The sequence below is a fragment of the Emydura macquarii genome, unplaced genomic scaffold (assembly GCF_026122565.2).
Source record: "Emydura macquarii macquarii isolate MOO-44397 ecotype Brisbane River unplaced genomic scaffold, CSIRO-AGI_Emac_v2 contig_2636, whole genome shotgun sequence".
Taxonomy (NCBI): Eukaryota; Metazoa; Chordata; order Testudines; family Chelidae; genus Emydura; species Emydura macquarii.
In genome coordinates this window covers 38,928,720-38,956,306 of record NW_027132773.1, presented here as the reverse complement: position 1 = coordinate 38,956,306, position 27,587 = coordinate 38,928,720, and the positions used below count along the sequence as shown (strand labels likewise).

General features: G+C 38.1%; 1 protein-coding gene across 1 annotated transcript in view; it reads right to left on the bottom strand.

Moving 5' to 3' along the window:
- Nucleotides 1-27,587, bottom strand: part of RELN (reelin) — a 434,942-nt gene that overhangs the window by 120,464 nt on the left and 286,891 nt on the right. The window contains exons 17-22 of the mRNA XM_067564502.1: nt 25,667-25,733; nt 24,470-24,703; nt 23,713-23,874; nt 18,098-18,334; nt 9,433-9,625; nt 6,526-6,638 (exon numbers count right to left, since the gene is read on the bottom strand). Of these exons, the coding sequence (XP_067420603.1) occupies nt 6,526-6,638; nt 9,433-9,625; nt 18,098-18,334; nt 23,713-23,874; nt 24,470-24,703; nt 25,667-25,733 (1,006 nt within the window). The remainder of the gene's footprint in view (nt 1-6,525; nt 6,639-9,432; nt 9,626-18,097; nt 18,335-23,712; nt 23,875-24,469; nt 24,704-25,666; nt 25,734-27,587) is intronic.

Sequence of the window (27,587 nt, the reverse complement as noted above, 5' to 3'; positions counted from 1 at the left end):
CTTAGTGAATCCAGCATCCATGAAATTGCTAGAGGCACCAGAATTCACTAGCACAAACTGGGTTCATTCACCTAAGCTGTAGTTGAAACCCAGAGATGGAGCAAGATCTGCAGGTGCAAAGGATGACAGTTCATGGCTGCCAAGGTACATGTGAGCAGAAGAGGGGATTTCTTTGGAGGACTCAACTCTGAGGTTACATCCAGCTGCAAACCCTCTAATGGGGCTGGACATGATTGTTTCCCCAGGTCCGCTGAAAGTCTGGATTTAAGGGAGCACTCAGTAGCCCTGCCCCCCTCATCATCCCCAATATAGGCAAAGGCCATTCTGATGCCGATACTCCTTCTGATCCGTGAGACATCTTCACTTCACATCAGTCTGCATAGGCTCCAGCTCTGGGATAGCTCAAAGGGATGGCTGGAATGAAACAGGATGAGGCTGGAATTGTGTGCACAGCCTCTTTTTTCAGTGTTGTTCTAACAAACAACTGTCCGTCTGGAGGCACAGTCCACTATATAAGTCTAAACTAATGGGAGGTTCGACCTGTGCCAGTTCATCTTTCATGTCGTCATTCAGATCCTGGAGAAAATGATGAATCTGTGCCACCTTGCTCCACTCTTTATTGGCAATCAGATGCTGAAAATGGATAGCATAGGCTGAGATAGGCCAACAGCTTTCCTGGGGAAACTGCAGTGTGGCTTGGATGGTATGGGTGCAATGCGGTTCATTAACCATTACAGAGAAGGTGTGGATGAACTCATCAAAGTTATTGAGAATCAGGCTGGCCTGTTCCAGGAGTGTCAAGCCCAGTCAAGGGTTTCAGTAAACTGATAATAAGCCTCGCCTTGGTCTGCTCATTAGGATACATTGCAGGACTCATCAGGAATAAAAAGCAGGCCTGATTAAAAAAACCACAGAACATCTGGTGGTTCCCATCAAATCTTTCTAGCAGTGGAAACTTTGGGCTGAGTGCTAAAGGCACGATGGCTGGTTGTACTGAGATTACCCATGCCTGTGGGGATCTGTGAGTGGAGGAAGGCATTCTCCAGATGCAACTGAGCAACTTGATCCTGAAAGTTTTGGACCATCTCTGTCACCTCAGTGATAGACATTCCAGGGGTCTCCATCTCAGCTGCTGGAGCTGGACACATAAGGAGGCAGTCTGCTCAAACTGTCAGAAACGGATGGATTGTCAGGCCTCATGGTTGAAGCAGCAGCAGTCATGACTAGTGGTTAGAGCTGCAGCAGTCAGGATTAGTGGTCAGGCTGGAGACTGGAACCAGGGGTCAGAGCAGGAATCAAGAATGCGGTTTGAACAAGGCAGAAGCAGGAGCAGGCTGGGACTGGGGCAGTCTGTCAGAACCATCAAGCAGCGGGGAATACTCCCAGCGTGGTAGTGACATTGAACAGATTGGAATGGATGCTCTTATTGGAAGCCTACATCCCTGGCCTTGGAGTCACCTAGTTAGACCTGCACTTGTGGATTGGCTGATTGATTTGGAGCCCTCAGGTAATCAGACTCCAGGATGACTCATCAGGCTAAGGCTGAGGGATGTCATCAGCTCAGCAGCACTCATCAAGCTCTGGTATAACTCATTCTACAACTAGAACAGAATGGGGTTTTTTGTGTCTTTTTGTTATAAAAGAAAACAGAAAAAAATTTTTAAAAACTTCTCAGCCATTATGCTGGTATCTCAAGATGCTAGTTACACGATCGTAATGCAAATGTGATCTGTGTCAAGGCAAACCGCTCAGATTGGTTTTTCACCACAGCACAGTGGTAAATTGGATGGCAGTAACTGGAAAGAACCTCATGAAAATGAACATGACTGTCACTTGGCTCTAAATAATAAGAGCTGTTACATATCTAGGTGTTTGCCTGGATTAAACAAAATGTATTTAGACTAAACTATTGGTTGCAAGAGCAATGTTACAGAAAAGCCAGTTCCTCCCATACTTTTTGAAAGCTGTCCAAAGCTACACTGCAGCTCAAGGTAACAGCAGGCTTCAGAGGATTACTCTATTAAAAATGGTAATCAAGATTTTAAAAAGGCCATGTTAATTAAGAAAAAAAGAATAAAAGGCTGAGTGTCAGCTGCATTCTCAGTGATAAAAAATTGGTTGTCTGGACAATCACCATTTGGCCACCTATTAAAACAAAAAGTGTAATATCAAAGATTTATATTAAAAAATAATTACTGGGGGAACAACACCCTCAAGTTGTCACATTTTTCCCCAAATTTTATACTTTTTGTATGGCTAGAAATCTGTTTTTGGCTTCCTGATGATATTACATTTGACTCAGGTTGATGTCAAATGTAAGTTATTGTATGGCATTACAGTCACAAAAATGAAAGAGAATCATATTGATTCCCAAATGCAGAAAAAGGTACTGCAAGCAAAACACTCTCCTTCTTCTTACTGAATGTTTGTGATATGTGATTTAAAATAATGCTTCATTCTCTCCTGGTATTAAGGAAACTTGAGGAGCCAATGCAAATTTGACACTAAGAAAAATTATATTTGCTACCTTCTGAGATACTGTAATTACATTTACCCAATTATCCTGAAACTCTCATTCAGTCATTAGGTGTTGATTTGTTTATGAAGTCAGCAAACTGACAGCTGTTTGTTTCTCATTAAGGCCTGTTCTTATGTAAAATGTCTTTCATAAAACTGAAATAAATTTTCATCAGTGTTAGAAATGTTCAATTCATGTACAATACAATTTCAAAGAGCAGGTGCATACATTTGATTTTTTTCAATGCAATTTGATCCCTTGTAACAGATTTTTCTAACATAACAGATTGCAGATAACGCAGGGACCTTGTAAAACCGTGATTGCTTGGATGCACTGCATTTACAGATGCATATGTCAGTATAAAAATACCAGAAGATTAAAAAAGGTTTATGCCAAGGAGAGACATTATTTGAATGACTCCTTTGAAAAGGAAAATCATCCAGTCCCATGCGAACATGCACCAAGTTTAGTTCCTTGTTCAAAGCCTGAGCAAAGGAACTAAGACTCCTCTCCCAGAAACAACTGGAGGCAGGACACAGAGCATCTCTGTACACCAGTGGTGGGCAAAATATGGCCTGCAGGCCGGATCTGGCCGGTCTAACATTTCTGTCTGACCTGCCATGACTCCCGGAAATTGAGGAAACTTCTAGAAACTTTCTCCATGCAGGGGCATAGCTATGGGTGGGCCTGGGTGAGCCACCCACTTTGAAAGCAGGCCTCCACAAGCTCCACTTAAGTGACCTTCAACTGGAGCTTTCTTGGCTGGCGGCTTCCCGAACTTCCTGCTTCCGGTCATGTGGCTGGAAGCAGGAAGTTTGGGAAGCACTTGAACATAAGTTGTAAGTAAAAGTGTAGCGTTAGTGTTATTATTACAAATTTTACAAGTGTTCACAAAACGGTTTGCAATATGAATTGCCTCCTAAAATAAGCTTTGGATAAGCTGTGTATTCAGTTAATTGTTATTAAGTGTAATGTACTTTGTTGTGGAAAGAACATAATGGAGTCTTTATACACTAGATGGTGAGGTAATTTCCTTAATATAGTAGAAATGTGTGGCCTGCGATGACTTACCAAAATTTCTGGAGTGGCCCCTCTGCAAAAATTATTGCCCACCCCTGCTGTATACTCTGGCCACAGCTTTTGCTATCACCTTTGGGCCTTTGTAGAGGTTGTGGCTCCTATCTACACAAGGCTGTGATTCAGAGGATCCAGGCAGTTCACTGAGCCAATGGCCAACTCCAGTGGAATTGTGCTTTTGTGGCCTCACTGCTGTTTTAAGGGTTTGGTCTCAATTGAATGATAGGTTGACTGCCTGGACTTACTGCTACATTTTCATCTCAGAAAACCTACGAACTTAACAGTTACAAGAGTAAAAATCTATGAACAGGAGGTCAAATGGTTTTTAAATGAATAAGAAAAACAATTACTAATTTATTTAAAATTTGGATTTATTAAGGGCTAAATTGTGCTCTCAAATAATGTGGCCATATGGGGGGGTAAGGGTACCGCCCCAGCTGGCTGCACTAGGGCTACCCAGAGCTTGGGTCCAGGTCCTCAGTGCTGCCAGTGGGTGAACAAGTGGTTGGGGAAGGATCAGAGGAGCATGGAGGAGGTGGTTCCATGGCTCTGCTACCCCTTGTATGCTGCATCTTAGAAAGAGCTGACACAGCATACTCTCTGATCCTCTAGGAGAAGAGGGGCCTAGTACAGTTCCTCCCAGGACTCCTCCCTGGGCTGTTCAGCTTATATAGGGCCTAGGGGCACAGTAAAGCCAGAGGGGGGAAAGATAAATGCTAGACTATCCTTTTCACAGCTCTCTTAATTGCTGCCTGCAGATGAATGTTTTCCCTCTGCTCTTTTTAAAAAAGAAATTAGGAAAATGAATCCAATTATTTATATAATTTTGATTTGAGGTATGTAAGGGGTCTAAACCTTTACTGCTTACTCAGGCAACTCCCGCTCCTTGATTTCTCCAAGAAAGGAGTACGGGTCAGGTCACTGTTTTGAGCAAAATTCTGGTCTGTGTGATGTGGGTGTGCTAGAGGGGAAGAAGAGTGCACAAAGCCTCTTTCCCTCCAGGGTGAGCCTGCGCACAAGCAGGGCAAAATATAGATCTAGCATTCCCTTGTGCACTAGGCTGAGGCCCAGCTAACATGCCTAGCAGCTTCCATTACTTCGGTCTGATTAATCTTTTGCCTTCATGTGCATGTTGCTGCTAACATTAGACTCTGGAGGGGAAGAAGGAGTGCGCAATTGTAGAGAGCACTGCAGAGCATATTCCTCACCCATCCTCCTGAGCCATCCTATTCTGTACAGTCCAGATGGCTCAGAGGTCCTTTGTACAGCTAGTACCCACCCACAGCACACCTCACACTTGCAAGGGCAGACATTTCCCTTGTACTAGCAGTTGCACAAACAAACAAACAAAAAACCCCTACTAATCTCATCAATGTTAGAAGTGAGAGAGAGAAGATGTGTCCTATCGCCACTCCTGAGTGATCAAAATAAAGGAAAGAAATAATTATATCAGCTGAAAATAGCATGGAGTATCACCTTACTTTCAAGTGGATGGCATGCCATCATGTCTCCCTTTCCCCTCAACCGGAATACTCAATATCATGTCAGAGTTATACTGAATTTTTTTTTTTTTTATGAACAGGAAATAATACATAGTGATAATTTGTACCTTAATTACGCATAAAACTTTACTAACAGAGGGAAATCCCTTCAGACAAAAGATAAAATGTGATATATTAATGATTTGTGCATGGCATAAATGAGTAACTTGACTATTATTTCACCACAATTCTTCCCTTTAGACAAGTCTCCTAAATTAAAAATGGAATAATTTTCTTCTGTCATCACATATGTCTAGAAAACCTGCAAAGCCCAAATGAAAAAATGCTTGTATTAACACCACTTGCACATTTTAGGTAGCATATGTCTTACTAGCGAATTTAAAAACAACTTAATTTTCAGCTGAATCCTGCAATGTGCTGAAAGCCTCTTGCAAGCTGCTGAATGCCCTTGGGCCTCCCAAATTTGACATCTGAGCCCACTCAGCACCTTTCAGGATTGGGATTATTATAATCTAATTATTTGGTCATTGGTCTTTGAATTGTGACATTTGGTATTTTCTGACCAATACTTTACACAAAATATGTGGAAATGTGCAAATGAAATGACTTGTAGCCAGTCTATGGAGAGTACAGAAAAATGACAAAGGACAGGAAAAACAATGAAAAATTGATCTATATTGGCTTTCATTCCAGCTGCAATGATGCATTGGGTCTGAAGATAAGCAAGGTGTAAATTTAACTGGAGTGATGGAGTAATTTAATTCTTAAATGAAGGAATCAGTGAAGATGAATCAGACATATGACAATCTATTATTTGAATGTTATAATAAAGTCTTTATAATAAATAATGTATGACATCCTCTAGTTAAGAAAATACAAATATGAAGGAAGGCAAAACAATTATGATTACAAGAAAAAGTAATAGGGTAGGACTTTCTGGTAATTTTTCTTTTTGCAAGAGGGAGTGCTATTCTTGAAAACCCCTAGAGTAAAAGAGGAATAGGGGTTGAAAATTCTTGGAAACGAATGCTTAGTTAATGTTTTTACAGCACTTCAAAGGCGTAAACTGCTATAAAAGTGCAAATAATCATTATGAATCACTCTCTGGGTTGACCCTTCAAAATAATTTGGGTGTTGTTCCTGCAGTGAGCTCCATGCAGGCAAATCCCTGTGCTGATGCAAGAGCTCAATAAAGGGTCAGAGTTTTAATGTGTATTGTGTCCTTTGTTGGTGTTCTTCCCAATTCTTTACTATCTAATCATGTTCGGAAGATAGCCCATGGTAAAGTATGGTATCTGGGCCAAACCCAGCAGACATTATTCAGGCAACACATTCCCTAGCTTGAGCAAGGGCTGCAGAATTTGACTTTTGTTGTGATATAAATACAAGGTTAGATGAATAATTACATCAAAATACGCAGTTTCTTACCAAGTTTTCTGTGGTAACAGGGCTGTAATTCTTCTCCACTGTGTGAATTCACTGGAATGGTAGATACTTGCCGACGTAAACTCCTGACAGCTAGGCATACTTGGAAGGCATTCCTTAAAGCAAAGCATTTCAATATCAGGTTTAATCTGGAGGCAATATTAGGAACTGAATTCTTTCTCGAAGTGAAGGTGAATCACATTCAGTGAATCGGGAAGTTGTGTGGTCCAGATGTCAGGGCAAAGAACTGAGAGCCAGAAGGATTCTAGGATGAGCCAAAGGCTGTTCTTGGTAAACTAATAATACTATCAGTTCAGGATAGGAGAGACCATATGTCCCATTTACAGCAGGTCTGTCTAGCATCAGTACCTTGTGGTGTTTTCTCCTCCATGTGGATGTCTAATTATATTTTTCAGTATGTTCAGAGATGCTTTTGGTATAATTTTACAAAAACTCCTTAGTGCCCTTTTGCTGTCCTCCTGTATGTGATTCTTTCACATTAACAGGCAGTTTGGTCACAACCACCTTTCCTCTCCTTTTTAGAATGTTATGCCCCTCTATCATCTCACCTCTTTTTTATAGTGAAAATAAATGCAAGTTTGTTAACTTTTCCAGTGTTTTCATATCATTCCTGTAGTTGTTGACCAGACCAGTCTCCAGTACTCTGGGATGTGGTTTTGGTGTCACTATTAATATAGCACTCAAACAATATCTTCTAAATTGTTTATTTCCCCTTTTATACATGCAAGTATTCAGTTTCCACATTCTACTGCTGCTGAAAATTTACCCAATTGTTTTCACTTCCTGTCCATTATCATCTCTTCAAGAATCTTTTACTGTTCACTTTTTTTCAGCATAATCCCTCTTCTTATTTTCCCGGCCCAACCTCACTACTCTATGCCACATTTCCTAATGGAAAGAGCTGGAAACTGGGAGTCAGGACTTCTCAGTTCTTTTCCCAGCGTTGCTTCTGACTTACTGCGTAAGTTGGCCAAATTAGTCAATGTTGCTGTGCCTCAGTTAATTCATATTTAATATGGGTATAATACATTTTGACTTTAAAAGTAGGTCATAGGCTTTTAGAATATTTTATGTAAATAACACTGATGTTTACTTGTAAGTCTGTAGTGGAAGTGAAAACTTGGTTTGTTTTTGGTAATTATATTTATGTTTAAAAGCTAAATTAAGAAATAATTAATAATATTTTGTCTGTATTTCATTTGTATGCTCTTCTTGTAGATCCCAGTCCAACAATGAGCTCTGCACAGGTGAAGGGGTCCACTTGCCTGGAGCTCATTACAGTATGGACTCTCAGACTGTGAGTTCTTTGACGCAGGAACCTGACTTGAATGTAAAGGACCTAGCACATCTTGAGTGCTATATAACTAATAACAAAATTGTAACTAGAAAGTACTCTAAGTGACTGAGAATATTTGTATTTAAAGTTTAAAGACGCTCAATATATATTCATGTTTTTCTTCAGAGAAATAGAGGAAGCTAATGTCACCTATCCATCCCTTAAAATATTAAAATACTGACCAAAGCTCTCATAGCTCTGTTATGTGATTTTGAATTCCTCTTCTGAAGAAAAAGGTTTCTTTCTAGCAATTTTATGAACATTTTCTCTGATTCATCTCTCAATAAAAGGTCTGATAAACACAGTCTGATCATTTAGTGTGAAGCAAACAGAACTTTCAGACATTTTAATTAATTAGTGCTTTGTTTACTGGCTAGATTACCTCCTTGCAGCATACTACAAATAACCTCCACTCTTATCCTTTCATCATGGTAACACCTGGTGGTATGGGAAAAATGATTCAGCTGCAGGCTCTTCCTTCTGTACTTCACTCAACTGAGATAGGACAAGGACACTGAAAACTAAAGGGAATTGATCTCTCCTTAATGACAAGGACAAGCTCCAAACACCTGCCAGTAGGTTCTATTTGTAGAGACTATTACAGCGCTTTCCAAGTAGAAGTGACATGAGCACAATTTAAGTACTGTATTTATTTCTTTGTTCTGAATACTATTTCAACCAATTAAGCATTACTAAGAGGGAGAATAATGCAATGTTTACACCTTAGGCAACTGCCATTTATCTACTCTGTCCACCAAAATAAAGTACCAAGACACACCATGGCATAGAAAAACTCTTTTATTGCTCATGAAAGGTGCTGGTTTGGACTCTTGGACACTGAAATCCTCCATACATATCTGCAGGACAGGAACTGCACAGTGCATACTTCTCTACAATTCCATTAAACCTGCCATTTAGAGAACTCATGAATAAGAGGTTAGTTTACTCTCTTGACTAGTCAGAGTTTGGCCTCTCTGTTGAGCTGGATAATAAGGATGCAGATTAAGGCCAAATGTAATAATCACACTTTTGTAATAGGAAAAGGATTGACACCATCAATTTACATAGGCAAATAACAGATGCTAATTGTTGGTCACTATTGCCCTGGGCTGGATTTGAATCAGTGACTTGAAGTAAAAGGCTTCATATATCATTATTAGTCCCCAGAAAGTATGTGCTTCTGGTCTACAGAATGATTGAGAATGAGGGCAGAAAGAATTTATGCACAACTATATTCTAGCAAATAGCAGATTTATCTTACTACAATAATAGCATGGGAAAGATCTGAACCATTATACTTCAGTGGTCCTTAGCATTCCCATTTTTTTCCTCTATAAATTAATCCCTTTCTTCCCCAATTTTGTATTTCAGACCTCCAGACAATGTTCTTGAAAATGTTATGAAAAGCAGTTTGAACAATCCTTGAACTATTCTGAACTTCCAGTTCAGGACTTTCATAAAATGTAGCTTCAGTCGTTAGATAGCCACAAATGCATGAACTCTGTGTGAGCAGATGTCATTAAACACAAAAGTTACTAACCAATCTATCTTACCTCCTGAACAAGGTGCCAAGTAAGACCATGGTTGGTGGAGTATTCCAATTTCACTTGATTGTCTATGTGAGGAGTAAACTGCTGGCCACAGCCCATCACCAAGTTGAACTGTATCATATATGAAGCTCCAATTTGCATGGACTGTGTTTCCACATAACGCATGCTAGAGGCTAATTTAGAATCTCCTGTAAAACTGAGAGATAAGGTAGAGAATAGGAATTTAATTTCTGAAATTCAAAAGGTAACATTCTGAAATATTATGGTATTAACTACAGCTTTACTTCTGCATACCTTTCATTCTGCACACTACCGCATATGAAAGAGATCCAGACGTGGACCCATCTTCCAAAAGGTGGCCTTCACAGACCACTTCCTGTGGCCTTCACAGACCAATAGGAGACCCCAGTTTGAGAACCACTCAACTAAAAGTTATTATGATGTTATTTATGTTACAGTGGTGTTTGCAAACCCCAATCAAGGATCAGGTATGGTACAAAAGCAACAAAGAAGAAAGTCCCTGCTTCGGAGTGCTTACCATCTAGGTAAAGTTGTAATTTCAGATGAATACTGGGCAATGAAGATAAAACATTAATTTAGTTATAATGTCTTTCTTACATATATTTGTAGTTAGTCCATTTGAATGAATGCCATCACCTTGTGACAAAAGCACAGTTTTTTTCTCCACTATACATTCCAGAACTAAAATCCACAATGCATATTCCTATTGAATATACTGCACTTGTTTTGAAAGTTGAAGTCCTATTCAAATGGAATGTCTGGTCATGGAAGAGGTCCAGAAAATACTGATATTACTGTTATAACAGATTAGCACAGTGACTGGAGAGGAGAATTTTGCTCATAAAGATCCTTGGAATACACCAAATGCTTTTATCTGATCTGAATCCCATAATATACCTAAATACACAGTAATACAATATATATAGGCTTGGAAGGATTAGATTTTTATCAGTAAATGCTGATAAAAGTCGATTTTACCATACACGTGCAAACCGATGAAAAATATTTCCATCGATGATAATCAAAAGTAACAGATAGGCAAAGAAAGAAAAACGTTACTTGAGAATTTATCAGAGGCTGTTTTAAAGTTATTTACTTTGCATATTTTGACATGTGATTTTAACAATTTGTGTTTTAACTGTTACAAAGCTTTAACTTTTTGAATCTCAATGTCTACTGTAATTAAATAATTAGTCTGGTCTCCCCATAAATTCCTGCAACTGTGAAAATGCACATGGATAAAAATCTAAAGATCTCCTAGAAGACATACTTTTGTGCAACTGTGAAAATTTAAATAAATAAAAACAGAAAAAATGCTTAAACATAAACATCAACATGAGCCATCAAAATTCGAATTCTGCCAATCCTATGTATATACTTCAAAATTACAGTACGTCTCTTCTTCAGTGTAGATTTTCTGTTTGCATTTTTTACAGAAAAAAAATGAACTGAGTGTAACCAAAGTACAAGAAGAGACTAGCTTCTTTTCAAATTTTGACCTCAGCTCATGGCCCTTGTAAATATCATGACCTTCTGATTGGGAAAGCTTATGCAGAATCTGAATAATCTACTCCCTACTTCACAAGTGACATGGCCCTTTTAGCCTCAAAATTTTGCAAGACTGGATCCTTAAAACATAAACTCTTTGGGACAGGGATCATGTCTTAAAAAACAAAATCTCTGAAAAGCACCATGCGAAGTTATGAAAGTGAATTCATATTTTATATTAATAACAGTGATGAAGACAGCAATCTAATTAATTGACAGCCACTAGAAAAAAATGCCCCAATTTGGAGGGCTCATGAGCTTGTCCTATTTGGGCTAAATGTGGAGACATAATGGTGTTTTGGTTGACAGTACACGTTATTGGCAAGCACAAACATAGGCTTGCAGGTTAGAAAGCCATGAAATGCAATACAAAAGCTATGACAGGAAAAAGACAACTGCATCTGATCTACTGGTGAAACAGTACAACGGGAAGGGTGGGACAACTCTACAAACAATAGGGAGCCAAAGGAGAGAAAGAAACATGCTCCTGATGCCCATGTTTTTATTTATATAATAATATTCAGCACTTGTATTTCCTTTTTACATAAAGTCAAAGGCTGCAAAGGGAGTTAATGGCAAAACTGGGTTTAGAACTCAGGATTGTTGGCTCAAATTCAATTAACTAATCCAGCCTGTCTTTAGTTACCTGAAGGTCCCTTTTCCCAGATATTGTCATATCAAATGCTAACATGTACCTTAGAGCTTCAGAAGAAATAAAAAGCTGACATTAGTTTTATTAGTATCAAATTTGTTGCTATCTGGCACAAGCTTAAGCTTCAGGCTGTTGTTTACTCTTTGACCTTTCTCTTCTGTAGCTTCATTTCTAAAGCAAGATCCTTTTCATCCTGCCATATAAAATCCTATATATCAGCATCCATTAACTGACAGGAGGTCTTGCTTAACTGGGTATTCAATGCTGGGGCATTTTCCTGGAAGATTGATCTACGAAGTCAGATGTCATGAACTTGAGAAACTGACTCATCAACTTCTCAGTCTACTGATGTTTGTTTGTTTTTTCTTAACAGGACAAGCTGGTTCTTAGCTGGGGTCTGTTTTTTTCAGAGTAAATGTCTGTAGAGAGCCTGCTTACCTGCTAGCTAAGCCCCAAGGCTGTCTAAGAAGTACAGATGGGCAGTACCTGAGTGGCCTGATTGGCCAAACAGTCTGACGGGCTGAGGGGATCACCAGATTTGCTCTTAAGATCACGAGCAGAAACAGGATGCTGGATGCTCAAAGCATTAGCCTATTGCTGTTTAGCTTCTGTGCCTTGTCTCATTCCAGGTAACCCAGCTCTGATCCCTGATTCTACTTCTTTGGCACGTGGCTCTGGCACGTGGCCTCTGACACTGGCCTTTGAATCCTGGCTACTGACTTCTGTTCTAACAACTAGGAATGCCTCCTGCTCTGACCATTGGACTTGACTCTTGCTCCATGACTGAGCACATCCCGGTCGGGTGACAGGTTTATTAGACACACACAATAAGTATAAGCCATTGCTCCTCTTGGGTAGCAAAGGGCTCACAAATACATCCATCCCTTTTGTCCTTTTGAGTTTAGTTCTCTTTTTCTCTCTCCCCTTGCAATACCGTCTCATTAGCCCTGTGATATTTGGGTAGTGATATACTGTTCATTGTTCAGTAGTCTGCAGTTTTTGGGTTCATATTTAGAATGTCATGTATCTCATAAGAACTTCCTTGGATAACATCTGAGTTTCTTTTTTCTTCCAGACTTCCCCTTAAATTTTTCAAAATGACACATACCACTCTGAGAATTTTAAAATTACAGTTGTGTGCATGATGGATTGATTTGACATGGTTCTAATTTCTATTATGCAACTTGAAGAGTCATGGCTGCTATGGAAAATCAAAGCTTTAAACATCTCATCTTGGAAATTTGTGACAGTACACCATGCTATTCAACTATCAATCAGTGCTCTTAAGTTCTAATTACCTGAGGGTAATATGTATTTATGGTTTGACAAATAATTTTTTGCCTCAAATCAGAAAATTTGAGATCAATAAGCATAGTCACAATAGTTCAATAGAACAAAATAAAGAAGTTTGAAAGTAATCTGTCTCATTAAGTATCTGAAGATCCCCTATCCATGTTAGCTGAGAAATCCTCCCTCCTGAAACTGATGAGTGTATGCACCCCATTCCTAGAATTTAAAATGAAGGCCTTTTCCCGCAACCAAAGTGTGAAACTTGACTGTGTGAACTACTGCAGGACTCAATTTTAAAACCTTTAAGTTGACCTCTAATATTAGAGAAAACTTCACCCCTTCATTAATGCTGGTACATAGACCAGAAAAAATTCTTACAAGAAAATCCTGGTTTTTCAAACTGGCTAGTCCTTACTAAAATCAAATTTCAAACGAAGTCTCCTATAGAAAAGGAGGATAGTCTATGTCTATGATATTCCAAGCAAAGCTTTTTTTACTTGAAGGAAGTTGTAATATGGATTTATGGATTCCTTTATCACAGACAAATTGCCTCCAGCTAAACAACAGTAGCATTAAAGGTATGATTTCTATCTCCTTTCCCACTATTTCCCCCTACAATTCTCCAGTGTACCTGTTTACTGCTAAACTCTACTCCTAGTGTACTGAATGCTTTCTTTGTGTGGGGAAATATGCAGGTGGAATACATATGAAGATGTTATAGAAAGACTAATGTACCTACTATAAAAATAAATAGAAAGAAACATATATGAAGTGTGTTAAAAACACTGTTTTATAAATATTAGTTGTGAACTGATTTCTAGTTGTGTATATAATTACAGATGAGCAGGCAGAGAAATAACAAACACCCACAGGTACCCTCAAAATAATGATTCTACCTGCAAGCGCTCTGAACTAATTGGTACTTCTGGGAATGATATCAAAGTGAATGTCAGCCAATCGTTGTCTTTGTAAACTGTGATGGGATTTGCAGATTTACTACACTTTCAAGGCCAGTACTTCAAGGAATAATAGAAAGCCACATGGATATAACTGAGTGGTAAGGCTAAACTGACCTAGAATATTAGCATAACAGCCAGAGTCCAAACTCTCATATTGGGCCCAATCTTGCTCCCACAGAAGATAGCAGAAGTGTTATCATTTTACATCACCTTGTCTGATACACATAGATATTCCCTAACTGTATCATCATATTATATTTTAGTTATGTGTATTGCATGAAAACAATATACTTTATGTTGCAAGTTGATGTTTAAAATAAAAGGAATAGTCTCCAATTAAATACATGCAAAATCTCAATCCTGTGTAGTTCACTCACATTGTAAGGATTTGTCCAGTCAGTTTTACACCTTACTGATTGTGAATCTGGCCAATTCTGAACAATCTCCCTCCCAGCACAGCACAACCATATGCTCCCCATATGGGCTAAAACATAATGTCATGATCTGGCCCAATGTGGTTTATTCATATGTAGCCAGTTTAATTTACATCTATGGGAGTATCCCAAAGGAAAGTCTTTAAGTTAAGTTTGATAACTAACTCCAGTTAAATTGTGGTAAATGAATATTTCAGTTCATATTATGCTTCCACAATGATCCAAAAAATATGGGGCTATTCATGCCTGTACATGACCAGTCTCAAAAGAGAAGTGTGCTACTTGTTTTTGAACATGAAACTCTCTGCACTCAGAAGGTCCTGGATCCCTTCCATATGTTGAGTCCACCTACTATTATAAAGTATATGACTCAGATGTCAAACAGATTATACACAGCAAACTATTAGACTGCTTGTTGAATATAATAATAAAAAACTCAAACAATAAAACCAAATATTCCTAAAATAAAATTGGGGATTATTGGGCAAATTTTCCCAACACTGCAAGCAGAAATAGTTTCTGATTTACAGATTCTGAGCCAGAAATGAAGGCTTCACTGAGAATTAGAAGCAATCTTTTCTCCACTGAAAATGTGCTTTAGGATGACATGATGTAAAATGATTTATTTCATATTGACTATAGTTGTTCTAATGAAAAAGCAATTGTCAGAGTATTCTCAGGAGAGCACTCTCAGTGCTACAGCAACCAATGCTCATGGAAAGTCATGAGTTAGAAAATGAGAACCAAATGGACTCACAGCTGGGAAAAGCCAACAATAATTAATTTAACTACCAGCCATTTGTACAGACCTGTTGTAAGTTTAAAAATTTCCCTTGAGAGAAACAAGGTCAGTGGAGGGCACAGTTCATGTCTTATAATAAGCCTGAAGAACACTTATCCAGAAATGCAATGTAAGTATTCCAAAAGCTTTACTTATTTATTTGGTACAAGAAAAGACCAACATTTTTATTACTACAGAAGACTACTGACATGTCTGTAAATAAGATAATGAATTCAGTACGGCATTCGTTTTTAAAATTTTGATGTGGGCTTAGAGGAAAACAAAGTAGAAATTTTGCTTTGCCATCTAATTTTGAAAAACCATGTATGTTACATATGTCTAATGATAACAGAGGGAGAACAATGTCAGTAAAGGGTTTTCATTCTAACTCTTTGATTAAGAACATGCAAACAATTTGAGTCCTGCCATGTTGTTTCATTTTAATGAGCAGTGAGTACCTTCCTTGTCCTTATTAAAGTAGTTAATGCTGTTTCTACAGTCTCATTATCACTGTCAGAACACATTGTATGTTGTTCCCACAGCCAAGTCAACTCCTTATAGTTTGAGAGATGATCAGAAAGTCAAATCAGATTGCTCAAATGTACTTGTTAATAAAACTCCTATGGTGCTGTTCTAGGTGTCCACGGGGATTCCACAATTATTTATATTTCCTTGAGGAGTTCTTATAATTACTATGATTGTACTTACTCAGAGTAAATGTATCTATACCAATTAAAGCCATAGTAGGTTAAAAATGTTGTTTAGACAAAGATGAAACTACGTTGCTTTTGGTTTGATCAAAGCACAGAAATTAAAGTGCTGGTATCTGACATTAAGCCCAGGTATTAAATTAAGATACTCCACAACTTTATTTGAACAAATATTAACTAGTTACAAAAAAACCCTTATTTTTGTGCAATACCAAACAATGTATTATGAAATTAAACTTGAAAGGGTATTTAAAAAGCTATCTAATAAAAATAAAATGATACTATTCAAGTCACATTGCTGTTAACTAGGCATGTTTCACTGGTTTATCTAGGCAATAACATACCAGCAGAGATGACAAGACCATACTAGGCTACTGGATCTGAAAATTACTCAGAGATGGAAACAATAGCTCAAAAGTCAATTTTAAACTCTTTCATGCCTTCCCCTTTGCATTAATCCCTTCCCTGAGTTCGTCTGAAAGGGTGCTACAATACCTTCTGCTCATTCAAATCTCTCCCTAAAATTAACTTCTGCTATGGTGACAAGAAATTAATGGCTAGATAGTAGAGGGATGAGTGGGAATGAGTCATATACAGTATTTTATAAAAACCCACATGATGTTTCTCCTTCCCTACTCTTCATGTGTTTCTTTTGCCTTTTGCAAATTATATTAACCACTCTGTGGGCAAAAGCTGTTTTTGTTTGGTGTTTGAAAAGTACATGACACATTTCAAGTAGGGCCAGCCTTATGGATGGGCAAACAGGGCGCTCACCCCGGGCACCAACTTTCTGGTGGTGTGACAAATCAGTTTTTAAAAAAATGTTGTGGGACTTTTTGCTCAGCCATTTGGGGGTGCTGAAAACTTTTTCTTCGCTGGGTGACAGTGTCATCCATGGCCACATGCACATTGTCCATAACATGGGCAAGGGCACCAAGTCATCAGTGTTGGGTCCTCCCAACAGCAGTGGTGCAGAGGAGTGGTGCCCACTCAGGTTTGATCCCGCGGTCATGCTGTCATGAAGGGAGCTGTGGGGCCAAAACTGAGTGAGTGGCATTGTCAGCACAGGAGTTGCAGTGCCACTCTGGTTTGGCCCCACTGCGCCCCCTTACCTCCCTTGTCATGATGGCTGACAGCAGACAGTGTTCCCTCTGCTCTATCCACAGGATTCACTCAGTGAGAGTCTAGCGAAGGGCTGGGCAAACTATGGGCTGTGGGCCACATACAGCCCATCTGAGCTTTTCATCAGACCCTCCAGCTCAACCAGTGGTCTGCGAGCTCCATTCAGGTGGTTCGTCCAAAGGTCGTGGAACAATGGCGTGCAATGGCGGCTGCTCCCACTCCCAGCCCCGCCCCTTCCCCACACCCTTTTCCCACCACATGAGCCCAGCAGTGCCCTGGCTGGAGCACGGCAGCCGCTCCCCCCTCCCAGCCTCACACCTTCCCCTCTACTCTTCTCCCACTATGTGGGCCCAGTGGTGCCCTGACTGGAGCCGCTCCCGGAGCATTAATGGCCCACCATACAATTTCTATACCCAGATGTGGCCCTCAGACCAAAATGTTTGCCCACCCCTGGTCTCGGGGTAGCTGTGGTGAGCGCCTACATGGGGGAGCCGACTGGGAGAGGAGTGGCAGAGAGCCCTGGGCATATCACATGAAACATTTCTGAAGGCACCCTTGGTGACAAAGCACCTAGGGCTATCTCCAATTGCAATACGTATAACAATATTGAGGACAGTATAAGATGCCTGGATAAAAAGTAATGTCAGACAAAATTATTTTCTACATTGCACACCTTTTTCCTGTTCTAGAGAATAAATATAATGTCCAGGCAAACAAAATGTAGAAATATAATGACTTGCAAAATATTAATTATTTGTCCTTTAGTGATTATTCTGTAGCTTGGATCCCTGTATTATGGAATTAAAGTGATAACAGAAGTTTTCAGATGTGTTTGTATTATCATTTGTAGTAATTTTGGGATCAACTTTCAACAGATTGCACAGGAAGTATATTGTATGTGCACAGTTCTCATCAAATATAAATCTCTGTGCAATGCAGTGTAAAATGTACTCCTTATTATGAATAGGTCATTGGTTCTATTGTTCTTGGTGATGTGTACATGGGGGACAATTACTATGATACCAGAAAGATTAATCTGCAGAAATCAATTAGCTCTTACAAGTAAAAGGAAAACAATCATTTTGTACATTACTCACTTATTATATTAACATTAAATACTCAAATACAACAAAAATGATCTATGTTCTCACCAAAGAGTCCAGTCATGGCCACAGCATGGTTGGACATTTCCCAGGTAGAATCCCAGAGACTGAGTGACTTCTACGAGGTTGGTGAAGTCTAGACTAATGCTGTTGAAAAGCACGGAGGTCATGATGATCTCATCGATAGCCCATACATCTTCTCCCTGAGAAGAATGATATGGTTGCCACCATCTGAACTGAATACCAAATTGTCTTGCATCTTCTGGTAGCTCCACAGAAATTATTCTGAAAAACAAACCCAAGTTCTTATTCAAACTGTCATTTATGCATCATTCTGTGGAAATCCAAAATGGTTCATTTTTATTTTAAAGTGTATACAGAATCTAAAGAATCTAAAGATTATGGGCTAAATTCAGCCTAAGGTCTACACTGGTTTATACTGGTGTAGATACGGCAGGCGGAGAGGGACTCAAAGGCATAAAAAGTCAGGGGTGTGGAGTTGGAAAAACAGCCATAACATCTACTCTGCCTTGAGCCTGCAGGAGACTCACACATCTCTAACACTGGATGCAGCAGATGCAGAAAAGGAGACCAAAGGTTCCATTGATTCAGCACATCCCCACAGTAGCTTCTGCTATGCTGCTACTAAGGTGCCCCAGGCAGATTTTAAAGTTTCCCTGACATGTGAGAAACCAGAAGGCAGGGCAAGTGAATGCAACAGCTTTTCTTTTCCTAGAACTGAAATTTGAGCTACAACACAATAGCCCATATTGGCACAGGAAGGAGTAAAATACATCTCCCACCATCAGCTTCAATGTCTCAAACCCTATGTATTTAATTTGATCTGATAAGACATGTGGTTTGTGTGCTCTACTCTGTAGTTAGGAATACTTTTAATTTCAGATTTATTTTCATTGCCATATACAGGGAAGTTGTGCATTCACCTAGAAGAACGAACCCTCGCAAGTTCTCAGTTCGAGGACCAATCAAGATTAATCTTGTCAAGCAGAGAGATTATGTGTAGTCTTGTGTGGCATTCACATTTCTTTTATTGCTGTGTAGAAATTTTATCATAGGTCAATCCCATGAGCTTATGATGGTGTGCAAGGTCACTTGATTTGTTATGGCAGCTATGACAACAAACCTGTACTTGACAAACTGTGAAGAAAATTAAGAATAATATCTAATTTCCAAGAGCAATTATCGTATACAGCAGCATGGAGCATACATTAATTGCCACGGCAATGACACCTTCTTGAAAGTTCCATAAATCACTAGTACCATGCTGCCCAAATACTACACACAAGGTGAGATGTGAAACAGAATGGCAAAACAGACATTTGTCTCCATCAGTGTACAATTAATTGCTGGCAAAATTGCTGGCAAAGGGGCTTTCAGTAAATGTATATTGAGGCTCATGGATTTTTTTTTCTTTTTTAAAGAGGAAATTTAAATACAACAACAAGCCAGATAAAGTGGAAACATCATTTTATACTCTTACCACTAATTTTTTTTCCAGATTTTATGATTATTCAAGGTGTTTGGTGTAATTTTTTGTTCCCTGTGATGTGTGAAATTGTCTTGTACCTTTAGTTATTTTTGCACAAAACAACACAGTTAAAACCACTTGCTAAATTGCCTTTGTGAAATGTAATTTATGCATTAAAACTGCTGTGCAGTTTCACATTTATTTTAAAGAAATAACATGTTAACTGATTAGCAGGAAAAATCAAATTGTGTGACTAAACAAGTGACTTTGGGAAGCAATGGGAAATAAATGCATACCACAAAGACTCAGGATAAACGTTTGCAAGAAAAGTTTTGTTGAGGTTTTAGGCTCATGGGATGGCACAATTTGTGAAATACGTACCATGAAAAAATAGCTGAGCTATAAACATTGATGGATATTTAAATAAGACAGCAACATCAACTGGGTTGCTATTACATCAACAGTGATGTTGCACGATCTGCTCAAAGACTGATTAAACAGATTCTGCACGTGTTCTTTTATGATGTGACATAGGAGAATGAAACAGTCTTCTCAGGCTTTATGAGCACCAGTGGAACCAAGCCACAGCTACTACTTATTTTAATCGTGTTCGTGAAAACTGCATTCCTTCTCTGAAAGGACATCTTTGCTAAGGGATCTGTGTAGTGGATTTAAGAACTTAGCCACTTCATAGCTCTTGAATATGCAGGGGGAATGACATCTCTCTGTGTGGCCTCTTTGCTAGGACTTTCTCTAACTCCTTTCAACAGAACCATGTTGGTTCTACCCCTTCAATGGCTGAAATGGGCATCCTATTCCAAACCCGTTTTCTGTTTGTAACTTTCTAAATAAGGGTGGAGAGGCACTAAAGGGATCCTAGTAAACAAGTGATTAGCTTCAGCTCACTTTCTTCTCCTTGGTTTCAAACCAAAGATACATTTTGAGAAAGTTTACTAAAAATCTATTCAATCATTTTGAAGTTAGGGGTGCAAAAAATGTATTTTCTACTTTAAAAACAATGTTCAACCTAAACAATTATCTTCATTTTTCAGATGAGGAAATGGAGGCACAAGGAGATTAAGTGACTTGCCCAAGGTCACACAGGAAGTCTGTGGCACGAATAAGACCCAGGTCTCCCACCTCCCGTGAACATTAACCACAAAACCAACCTTTTCCCCACCAAAGAAATCCTTGATAACAAGGAGCATAAAACCTACAACCTTTGGTGTAGATTGTCCAAGGCACAGATGGTCGTTAAGTGCTGAACTTTCACTGAAATCCAAAGGAGTTATTGAGTATGGTGCTTTGTTTCTCATGAGCCAATAAAATGCAATAAGCTGAAGAGAGATGGCACTGGTGGGCCATTAAAGAACACTCTGCTCAGCACACAACATGAAGCACTGCACAGCTACCTGCATGAAGTAGGACCTTCTGAGAACCCTGGACACATTTCTGTTTTAATGGCTGACTTTGATGCCTTCTATTTAATTCTTTTTGCATCTCTTAAACCCACATAAGTAGCTGCTATTCCTAGAGGGCTGTAGCAGTAATTTAAAATCCTAAAAGTAGTCACTACACTCATCACTAATATAGTGATGATAATGGAAAAATTAACTAATTACTTGTCTGTTAAAATAAACTACTCACCCCCATGGCAGGGGGCAAACAGAATATTGAAAGGGTGGTATGAATTACACTATGTAGTGCATATGTTAATATACAGACCCTAAGTGTATTTACAGTTACAACAGCTACAACAGACTTTGAATTGCAAGAGATAGATAAAAAAGGAGGGGGATTCTTGCTGATACTTTTCCACCACAGAGAAGAAAAGTGTTCTTAGTACCATTACCAAATACCATTACGTTTTTTTAAAACCAACTGAGAGACCTTTGCTCTCATATCATTCTTTCAAGCTATTCACATACCTAATTTTGAAAAGCCACCACTGTTCTGCTTAGAAGAAAAATGTTGCTGTCAAATGGCAGTAGATTAATGCACTTTTCAGCAGAACATTAAATATATAATTTTTTCATATGACTGAAGATTAATTAAATTTCTGGATATAGCTTGACTGCCAAACTTTACAGCATCTGTGTTACAAAAAAGGTTGATGTTTTTAGACAACTTAACATACAAAAGTGAAGCTTTCTTCATGTTCTTAATCGTAATCATTGCCGCATTACCTTCAGGTTTGCATTTTTTCCATCTTCCCATAACCTAGTAAACAGATCCCATGGGAAAACCTTTATAACCTGCAAATTTTGATCATATACTGGATATATGTTGAGCTTAGTCTTACTGCCACCAGAACAATGGAAACTAAACTGCTTATAAAGATGCTCAAAAAGAAAAAAGGTCTACAGCACTAGTGTAAATTACTACATTTGTATATGAAACTTTATTAAAATCAATTACTGGAAGGTGCAATTTGCTTTTTATTGTAAAAAAATTAATATCACTGTATAAAACCTTTAAGAAATATAAATCCTACAGTTGTAATTTTGGATCTAAAAATTTGGAAACAGCACCATATAAAATATATATGTGATCATAATAAAGGAAACGAATGAAAATTTTGAAGGAGGATTATTAATATTAAAGTTTATACAATCACTATCTAGGAAATATTTAAAACTTCAGAAATTAAAGACTACACAAAAGAGATCCAATCAAAGATGGTCATTGCCCTCATTTTATGGTATATGATTTATTACTCCCAATAAATATTCTTAATGTTATAGAACAGTTTCCATTGTAATGTTCTTAATAATCTTTTCTATTGTCTGGGTACTACATTTGTGAGAAGAGGTAATCAAATCTTTCCTTGACATAGGTTCATTGTGTTTGATAAATGTACATTTTAATTACAATTTAACAATAGACAGCAACTAAGGAAAAACATAGAGATATCTAAGAATCCAATGTAGCAATTTTTATTTAGTGCTTAGTTATGATGCAGGGTGGAAAGGCACACAAGTTCCTGATTCTGCAAAGCACTCAGGCACGTGCTTAACTAAGTTCAGTGAGGCTTCTCATGAGCTTAATGTTAAGCATGTGCTTAAGAGCTTTCCTGAACTGCAGTCAAACATGAATTGTCAGTCAGTGGCAGCATGGGTCTACAATAAACTGGGCTGGAAAAGAAGAAGTGGTTTTCTGTTTGAAAGGCCCAAGATTTGTAGGATTTCCCTGAAGATCATGAGACATCCTCATGGTTAGACCATATCCTCGCCTCCTTCTTGGGCCCACAAACTCCTAGCCCAGACCGATGATGAGGTAGGATGTCTATGGCTTTAACACTGTGCATATTTTATCTTAACTTTTCCCTTCCCATGATTGTTTCCATGGGAGGGGATAGGGCTGGTTCAAGCAAATCCGATGTCTTCTTTGAGGCCATTATTCCCCTTCTCCTTCAATCTACTGCAAGATCTTAGATTCACCATGACACTTTCTTCCCTTTCTTCACAACTGCTCCATTTTGGTCTGCCATTTAAACTGGAGGGTTGTTCTCAAATATCTATTTTTTATATGAACGGGAAAAACAGGAATGTATTCAGAATTGGCGCATATGTTTGTGGAGGGAGATGAAGGCTCTTTTTCTTAGCCAATGCTAGAATAAAAAGGGGGCATCCTGATTCATCCTGGGGTTCAAGCTGTCACCACAGACTGCTCAGTTAGCAAAAAGTAACTCACATTTCAAACCATACCTGGACCCCCTGCCAGCACAGTTTGAACTGCTTCAAGAAGGGGATGATATAGAATTCAATATTTTATTGTATTAACAAGAGAAACATAGCTAGTGCTGATTGTATGAAGGAAAAATCACTGATGGTCATCTTTCCTTAGCTCAGCTTTACAATATACTGGAAACAACTTCAGTTCTGTTCGGGATAAGCCATCTTGGGTTAAACTGAAACCTGGTGTAAGCAGATGCAACCGCACTGAAGCCAACTTGCTTACACCAAGGCTGAATTTCCCGGCCAACGTCCAGGACTCAGATCCACAGAGTTCTCAGAATATTCTGATTTTCAGAACACAATAAATTGGTCAGTGTAGCGAGTATAAATTAGCTCCCCTACATATCAGTGCAAATGTGTTTACTCTCTATGCTGCTGCAAATTAATGCATATTAGCTGTCTTTAGATATCACTTTTCATGATCATTATCCACATACCTAGGCTCATGATAGTTGAGATAAGAATAATGTTCCAGTAGTTTCCATGTAATCCCATTGTCGTATGAATAGTGTAGTAAAACTCCTTCTCCTGGCTGATCAGGTGCTTTGCATGTACTCAACACAGACTTGCTTCCCAGGCGCAGAGTGAACTGGAGGAACCTAGACCAGAATTATATAGATATTGGTTGGGTATCACTTATACAGCATTTTTTCCTAATCACATTTTCTGATATTAAAAATCTAGACTAATTTTGATAAACACCAGTTATGAGTTGTTTGTAGCTGAAATGGCTTTTACAACCAAGTAATGGAATGTGGCATATATATTTTTAAAATGCCAATCATTATAGCATTTAATTATTTATTAGGCACTGGAGGGAAGGAGGAGATACTGAATGGATCTAATCAGCTGCCACAAGCTGTCAAATAAATACAACCTTATACATAATTAATTAGCATTTGGCTCTGACACTCGGTTTTGATATTAACATTTCATATTTTCCAGCCTGGCTATGCAATAACTGCCCTCACATCTGTTTAATACTCATGCTATTTACAAAACAGGGGAAATTAAAATACTATTATTTCACACAGCCAAAATTAAAATATGAAACAAAATGTTCTATGATTTTTCTCATACTATTACAAGAGAGGTTAAATGAAACAAAAACTGAATATGAAAGGAGCAGGAAATTCTATTACAAATATAGTCTCTAGATTTGTTTATATCACATTACCATTCTTTTTTAATCACCTGGACTGTGAGCTGTCAAGAAAAGAAGTGATCAGTTGACGTCTTCCATCCTTGTTGAAAACCAAGGCTTTGCCACTTGCTAGGACTCCACAGCCAAAGCTGATTTCAGCACCACGGATAGAGTAAAAATTGTGATAGGATGAGAGCCTGGAGCTGGCAAAGCTTTCTGAAATAAACATGGGGAAGGTCTGGGAGGCCATTTCACATGCTGGTCCTGAGTATCCAGGGTCACACCTATAAGAAAAATCAATTAAAAATATAATTAATCCCAAATAAATGTTATAAACCCTTTTCTCCCCTGTGGAAGATCAAGATACAGTTTTGCAACCAAACATAACACCTGTAAACTTTTAAAACCTTAAAAATAAAGCCCATTGGCTCTCTCAAACAAACTGAGAGACTCTTCAAAGTAAGTCATACTGTGTGCAAAATATTCTTATGGGTGATGTATTTGATTTGGTTACCATTTACCCTTTGGATTAAAAAAGCTTGATATTCATCTAAATAGAAGTCAATATCTACATATTGTAAAATAAAAATATAGAGATAGTCTACTTCTTTTTTTGTGGTACTAAGATTCCATTGCCACTGCCACGTCAAATCATTAGTTTTCCACTATCTACCTGTAACAGATCAAATCTGATTACAACTAATAACACACAATACAACGGAACCCAGAAAATATTTTGAACAACATTTTCAAAAGTGGCTAATGATTTTGAGTGCTTTGAGTTTTAGCAAGAGACATCTTGAAGGATTGTGACTTTCAAAAAGCACTGCCCCTTTTTAAATCAGGTCATTTTTGGTCTTAATATAGAAATTCTAGTCTGTTCATAAGTGACACACTTTAATGGAAAATGGCAAAGTCACAATTTACCAGTAAAAAGAAGATATACATGATGCATCATTGTAATTTGTAGCATGTAATACATGACTTTTCAAAATGAACAGGTGGTCCAAATCTCTCCAGATTTAATATACAAGAAAATTATTAGATAAAGTTATTTAGAAATTTAATATTACACTTATACTCTATTAATAGTTTGATGCATTTCAGATGCTACATTAACTGATTTTACATTTAGCCTTTTTAGAATTACAAGGGTTGAAATGAAAATAATTTCAATTTTCAGATTACAAAGTGGATTGCATGACCACAAGTGAACATATCAACTCCTATATTATTATAGCCCTTACTTGCAGCCATTTCTAGTACATTGTCCTCTCCCGGAGCAGAATCTGAGGCAAGATGGACCAATATAAACTGCAGAGAAAAGAAATTGATTACAACAAAGACTATATTATGTGACAAAGAAAGATAACCAACACATTGTTGAGCGTATGGGTCTGATCTTGCAAACAGATATTAGTATTTATCTGTAGTACCATTGATGGGAATGGGACTACTTGCAGGAGTAAAGATGCACTCTGTTGTACCTCTCTGAAAAGAGGTCTGGAGAGCTAAATGATCTTGTATTGAATCTTTAAAAATTTTCTCTCTCTCCATCCTACATTTTTTTAACTGGCAGACTGTGCTGTGAATGTGGGTGATTTGTCAACATATATGAGTCCAATCCTAATAAGTGATGAATGCCTTCAGTTCCACTGACATCTATTCAAGTTTAAAGCACTCAGTGCCCTGGAAGACCAGGCTCTTTGGACCTGATCCAAAGTCCATTGATGCCAAAGGAAAGACTTCAATTGGCTTCAACAGGTTTTGGATTGGATACTTACAGGATAGCTGGCTGATAAACTTGTTTATATGCTACACTGTTTGTGTTTAAAATCCTTTGACAGAACGACATTTACTGCATAACTATTAATTCAGCATATTTTGTTCTAAAAATATAGTTTAATGGATTTATGGTGAAATCCTGACACTACCAAAGTCAATGGAAGTTTTACCATTGACCTTAATAAGGGCAGGACTTCACCCTTAATTATTGTATGTTTTTTTATTCCTGGTCTTACAAAACAGAAAAATGCAGAGATTTAGGGGAACATGATGAAAAGTTGAAAAATGTGCTGAAAACATTGGCATCATCTGCACTCTTTTTTAAATTCCTAGCCCCATAGGCTAAAAGGCAAATATTAAGTAGTATCTTTATACTTAACATGGTCTTGATACTGTAGTCCTTACACAGGCAAAACTCTCAGTGGAAGTCTGGCCTGCATAAGATCTGCACTACTGAGTCCTAGAGATACAAAATATTATTATTATTATTTTATTATATAATTAATAATGTGTTACAGAGAACTGTCCTCATACAAAAAAGAGAGAAAGCCACAGCAATCCTCTGAATTATAGATGGATCATATGTTTAAGAACTATGCGGAAACTTCTAACAGCTATTCTGGCAAAGAAGATCCAGACGGTGCTGGCTCACAATGGCATGCTGCCTCCTGAGCAAAAAGGCTGCACAGTAAATATGAAATAGACAAAAGACCACCTCAGGCTGAACAGGAGGATCACAGAATGTGCAAAAAAAGCATAGCTTGTTTAAAATAAAAATAAAAATGCACTCTTGGGTATTGTGGAGCCCCACAATTTAACCGGAAGTTTCAGACCAAAACATGGATTCATAATATAAGGCAGTTTTATCTACATATCCAGAAAACCAAATTCCTGTGCTCCACAAACATATTTGCACCTTGGTTTGTAGTAGAACTTCTCTTTCTTCTCATGAGCTGTGGCCATCTCAGTATCATCCTTATATATTGTTATCCTTATATATGAGGTATAAATCCAGAGATATACAAATCTTGCATACACACAGCACTTGTTTGTGTTTTAAATATTCCTATCCTGATTGAGCCTGCCTTTCCGTGATTGTAAGATTTATAACCACGTGACTCAGTGCAAGACTTCTATTGTTGTTTTGCTTTTTTCATAACAAATGCACTATTTTTAAAAAAAAAAAGATATATTAATAGGTATTAGAAAATAATTTAGGTAAAAATAAGTCTCTAAAAATGGAAATAGAGAAATGTATTATCACAGAAGATACTTCTCCCTTATATAAATTGGACACAGTGCAAAAGTTCTCATCTGAGTGCTGGTGACATTAAGGTCTTTATTAAGGTCTTCTGTGTCTAATATATCCCAGGTGTTGCAGTC